General features: G+C 41.5%; 1 protein-coding gene across 1 annotated transcript in view; it reads right to left on the reverse strand.

The window, feature by feature from the left end:
- Positions 1–3,072, reverse strand: part of LOC120033993 (collagen alpha-1(XI) chain-like) — a 71,365-nt gene extending 68,293 nt beyond the window's left edge. Inside the window, exon 1 of the mRNA XM_038980393.1 lies at positions 2,940–3,072. Within this exon, the coding sequence (XP_038836321.1) occupies positions 2,940–3,072 (133 nt within the window). The remainder of the gene's footprint in view (positions 1–2,939) is intronic.
- Between the last annotated feature and the right edge of the window lie 2,928 nt (positions 3,073–6,000).

Consider the following 6,000-nt stretch of genomic DNA (forward strand, 5'->3'; position numbering starts at 1 on the left):
TGTCATCTGGCGGTACCTGTGCCAAAACTTTTTCATCCTATAGCTTGTTATCCATCTTCTAGAGTCGTGAAAATTGCAATACATTGTATCGATACCTAAGTATTGTGATAATATCGTTTTGTGAGGTCCCTGGCCATTTCCAGCCCTAACACAGACACACACACAGCTTATTGACTGCCAATGCAGAATTGAGCATTCCAGACATTTAAAATGAGGATCCTAAATTGAAGTTGCCCCCCGTAGCTCTCTCTCTCTTCATGCTACACTTTTTACTTTTCTTCTCTCTGTTAATTCAACATGTGGTGAGAGTTTAACCAGTGCCCACTCGCTGCTTGCAGAAAAACACCCTGTTAGCTTTTATGGCATTATTTATTTGCATAGCAGAGACCTTTTATTCACAGCAGCTCAGATCTCACCCACAGAGCACCCATCGAATGGTAACAGGCTGCACTGTAAATAGGTTAAGCTAGGAATTAAATCCAGACTGAGTCTGAAACACAATGGAAAACATCAGGTACTGATTTAAAGGTCCGTAAAACAGAGCAGCTTAAATTCTACTTTGATACGGGAGTCATAAACAATCCCTATAAATGATTTAATTACAGGAGTTGCTGCTTGCTCCTAACAAACACAACTGTCTGAGTTTACGCACACAGTGACAGCCTTACAGCCTTACTCATGCTGATGCTCATTCCCACAGTCCTCGCCTGCCCTCGCCCACACACAGACATTTATGATGTCTTTTCAAATCCAGCTTAATTGCCCTGCCGTGAACCAAGAAGTAAATGTCAGTGAATCATTTATCAGGTCAAGCTGGTCACACACATACGGCGCGCACACATGGTGTGCACACACACACAAACACACACACACACAGGTCATAAGGCAATGATGTTTGGAACAGCCAGAACAGGATTTTAATCTGCAGCAGCATGGGTCTAATTACGACAGGCCTTTGGAGTGCTGTGTTACAGACAGACTCAAAACACCTGACAACTGGACTCAAAACAACAATAACGCAATCACTCAGTCTTGTCCAAACTATCCAATCCCAAAGGCTCTTTAGTCCAAATTCTTCAATCCCATGGGCTCTCTTGTCCAAACTATCTAATCCCAAAGGCTCTCTAGTCCAAACTATCTAATCCCAAAGGCTCTTTAGTCCAAATTCTTCAATCCCATGGGCTCTCTTGTCCAAACTATCCAATCCTCAAGGCTCTCTTGTCCAAACTGAGCATTTCCATGTAAAAGGACCCATGAGCACCAACATGAAGTTCATAGGAGCAGATCAAATTGGGTGTCAAATGAAAGCTAAGAGTCTATATTTTGGAGAAATGAAGGCATAGATACATTTTTTTATCATTTTCATCCTAAAAATGAGGCATAAGTAAAGACTTCTTGTCAAACAGATGGAAAAGATGTCTTCAGAAACATCAAGAAGAAAAGTCTTAAAATGTATTAGAAACACATGAAAATGCATTAATGTTGACCTAAAGACCACTGCCAACTAATATCAATATTTCGTTTTGGAGAAATTGTTTTTTATTCTCTAAGTTTAAGAAATATTGCCTTTGTCTTGTAATTCAATTACCAAAACCGCACATATCTTTAAGATAGCACTGTACAGTACGTTATAGTACAGTACAGTGAGTAGAGCACAGTAGAGTACAGTACAATACAATACAGTAAAGAAAAGTAGAGTATAGTACAGTAGAGTACAGTATATTGTACTGTACGCTACTGTACTGAACTATACTCTACTGTACTCTACTCTACTGCACTGTACTGAACTCTACTCTACTGTGATCTGTTGTGCTGTGCTGTGATGTCCAGGAGAATGTAAGGAGAAGGACATTCATATTCATAATTCTGCATTTCGGTGTAGTATAGATCAGAGACCCATGATGTAATTTCGTTACCGTAATTCCGTTACCGGATGTGAATCCACTTCACTTACTGTAGTTCAATAACCAAAATAGATGTTTTCAAACTCAAGGTGCCATGTCATAGTTGACATCCCATTCTTTCTGCAGACATCTTTTAATCTTCATTTGGAGCAGATATTTTTGGAAAACGTGGTCGTATTAAAATAGATCTGTACAGTTCTTCCACTAAATGGGTCTTTTTCACTGGAAATTGTTACATGTAGTCCTTGTGCATAGAGTTGATTGGCATAAAAATATTATGTAAAGTATAACTAATATATAACATAACACAGCATACATAACCAAACATAACATCCACATGACTAATGTACAGAGAGCCTTCTATCTGACCTTTGACCTCAGACAGTAGTCCAAATGTGCAACGCCATTTGGGAAAACAATGAGAAAAGCAGGAGAAATTCCTCTTCTGAAAGACACAATCTTCACAATGACATGCCAGACACACACACACACACACACACACACACACACACACACACACACACACACACACACACACACACACACACACACACACACACACACACACACACAAATACTCCACAGAACTTTGTTTCACAAAGAACAATACTATATTTCATTTATTTTTATTTAACCTTTATTTAACTAGGCAACTCAGTTAAGAACAAATTCTTATTTACAATGACGGCCTACACCGGCCAAACTATAGCCAAAGAAGACTCAAATGAATATAATGAAATATTCAAATGAATATAAAACATCCAACTATTTTGGACGGCAATCAATACAAATACAAGAGATGGAATTCGATATCTGACAGAGACCAGATTATCTCTGGCATTCTGGGAACAAGAAGGAAAGAATTCATCAGTGAGGGGATAAAAGGGCTAAAACATCCCAACGACCACAAACAGACAGACGCTAATCAAACACAGCAGTGACACAGATGGACGGCTGAGTGCTAACCTCTCACCCCCACCACCCTACCCCTCCCTGCCTCCTACCATACTGTCCCAGAGCCCCCATTGTTCCCACAGTACAGCAGGAACAGTTGCTCCATGGGGGCATTTACACAGGCCTGGGGAATGTTCCTTCTCCTCCTCTCCTCTCCCCTGGCCTGGCGTCGTAAAGCATCCCTGGGCGAGCAGAGCAGTTGGCAGGAGGCCATGTGAGGTCTGGAGCCGCCCCAACATCAACAGGGATTGACTCCTCAGGACTGGCTCTGTCTGTCATATGCCAAAACATTTCTATTCAAATCTACCTGTCTATCCCGCAGCGATGCTTCCTCCGCCAGCATCACCTGTCTGAATCTCATTAGACCTCCTAATAATCCTTACCTCACTTTACCTGTTGGAGGCATTACGTGTATGTAGAGTGTGTTTGATCTCCCTAGCTTAGACTGAGTCAGTGATATATATACCACATCTACCTACATTACACTGGAGTGATGTGAATTCTACTGTATGTGTGGTTGTGGCCATGCAGAAATACAGATAAAGGAGTGCTTTGTTAGAACAAGATGTTTTCCAGTGCCACATAAGGTCAGAGTTCAGCCATACTGTACATATTTTCCACTCTCACCAAATTCCAGCACTCATCTAGCGAGCATGGCACTGAGTGTACAGCACACATCCCACGTGTGACATTTGGGTCTTCTTCCTCCCGTCTGTATGTCTCCTCTTCTGGTCCTCCCTGCTGTTCCCCTCCTCTCAAAGACCATGAATCACTCAGACAGTGTGTGTCTGAGGACAACATGTCTCCACTATGGCAGTTAGTACTGTCCTCTCTAGTCCTCCTCTCCTCAGCCCTGGCTGACAGACGGAACAGCCCTCGGTAGGCCCCACTTAACACAGCCTCGCTCACAGAGCTCCCTCTGTCCACTGCTAATGTTACACAACAATAGTGTGATAGCGTGATGCTACATGTACTGAACACCCTTCATATTTGTCCTGCAGGCAGGAAGATTGGCCACTATCTCCATATATCTATCACACATTGGCATCATTTGTTCTTTGTCCTCGATGGCTTTTCTGAAGATATTCCCCAGCAGCTTCATAGTGTGCTACTAAAACTCCCTCTCTTTCTCTGCATACAACTGAGCACCACAACCTCTATCATGCATCATGCTTGAACATACAGTGGGGCAAAAAAGTATTTAGTCAGCTCCAATTGTGCAAGTTCTCCCACTTAAAAAGATGAGAGAGGCCTGTAATTTTCATCATAGGTACACTTCAACTATGACAGACAAAATGAGAAAAAAAATTCCAGAAAATCACATTGTAGGATTTTTAATGAATTTATTTGCAAATTATGGTGGAAAATAAGTATTTGGTCACCTACAAACAAGCAAGATTTCTGGCTCTCACAGACCTGTAACTTCTTCTTTAAGAGGCTCCTCTGTCCTCCACTCGTTACCTGTATTAATGGCACCTGTTTGAACTTGTTATCAGTATAAAAGACACCTGTCCACAACCTCAAACAGTCACACTCCAAACTCCACTATGGCCAAGACCAAAGAGCTGTCAAAGGACACCAGAAACAAAATTGTAGACCTGCACCAGGCTGGGAAGACTGAATCTGCAATAGGTAAGCAGCTTGGTTTGAAGAAATCAACTGTGGGAGCAATTAGGAAATGGAAGACATACAAGACCACTGATAATCTCCCTCGATCTGGGGCTCAACGCAAGATCTCACCCCGTGGGGTCAAAATGATCACAAGAACGGTGAGCAAAAATCCCAGAACCACACGGGGGGACCTAGTGAATGACCTGCAGAGAGCTGGGACCAAAGTAACAAAGCCTACCATCAGTAACACATTACGCCGCCAGGGACTCAAATCCTGCAGTGCAAGATGTGTCCCCCTGCTTAAGCCAGTACATGTCCAGGCCCGTCTGAAGTTTGCTAGAGAGCATTTGGATGATCCAGAAGAAGATTGGGAGAATGTCATATGGTCAGATGAAACCAAAATAGAACTTTTTGGTAAAAACTCAACTCGTCGTGTTTGGAGGACAAAGAATGCTGAGTTGCATCCAAAGAACACCATACCTACTGTGAAGCATGGGGGTGGAAACATCACGCTTTGGGGCTGTTTTTCTGCAAAGGGACCAGGACGACTAATCCGTGTAAAGGAAAGAATGAATGGGGCCATGTATCGTGAGATTTCGAGTGAAAACCTCCTTGGCCTAGCCAGTCTCCAGATCTCAACCCCATAGAAAATCTTTGGAGGGAGTTGAAAGTCTGTGTTGCCCAGCAACAGCCCCAAAACATCACTGCTCTAGAGGAGATCTGCATGGAGGAATGGGCCAAAATACCAGCAACAGTGTGTGAAAACCTTGTGAAGACTTACAGAAAACGGGTAGGGTATATAACAAAGTATTGAGATAAACGTTTGTTATTGACCAAATACTTATTTTCCACCATAATTTGCAAATAAATTCATTAAAAATCCTACAATGTGATTTTCTGGATTTTTTTTCTCATTTTGTCTGTCATAGTTGAAGTGTACCTATGATGAAAATTACAGGCCTCTCTCATCTTTTTAAGTGGGAGAACTTGCACAATTGGTGGCTGACTAAATACTTTTTTGCCACACTGTACATGTAATCAGAGTGGTCTCTATTCAACCTCTTCTCTGAAGACAGTCCTTTCCCTCTGATATGAGTCAAACACCACTTCCACTCCTGAAATAAAGGCAACAATACTGACATTGTTCAAACACAATCACACCTGTGAACGAGGGATTTCTCCATCTGAGCATCAGGGCCATACTGTATAAAAACCCATTTAACCAATTGTTTTATCAGCGTTATTCTGTGAGTTGAGTGGACTTCAAACGGTCAAGGATTTGAGCTAATGTGTTCAAGTTTGTTTACTCAACAAATTCTGCTCGAAGTGAGCTGATTTTAAACAAGCTTGTTGAGTAAAATTACTTATTCATGTTTGCTCCAAACCACAACAAGTTATCATATTTGTAGGTTGATTTTCAGAATTGTTTGTTTCAATACGTGTTTTTGCATGTACATTGATTTGTTGATACATCTTATGCTACACAAACATAAATAACATACATTCTTCTAAACAAATCTAATCTGTTAGT

The sequence above is a fragment of the Salvelinus namaycush genome, chromosome 41 (assembly GCF_016432855.1).
Source record: "Salvelinus namaycush isolate Seneca chromosome 41, SaNama_1.0, whole genome shotgun sequence".
In the NCBI taxonomy this organism is placed as follows: domain Eukaryota; kingdom Metazoa; phylum Chordata; class Actinopteri; order Salmoniformes; family Salmonidae; genus Salvelinus; species Salvelinus namaycush.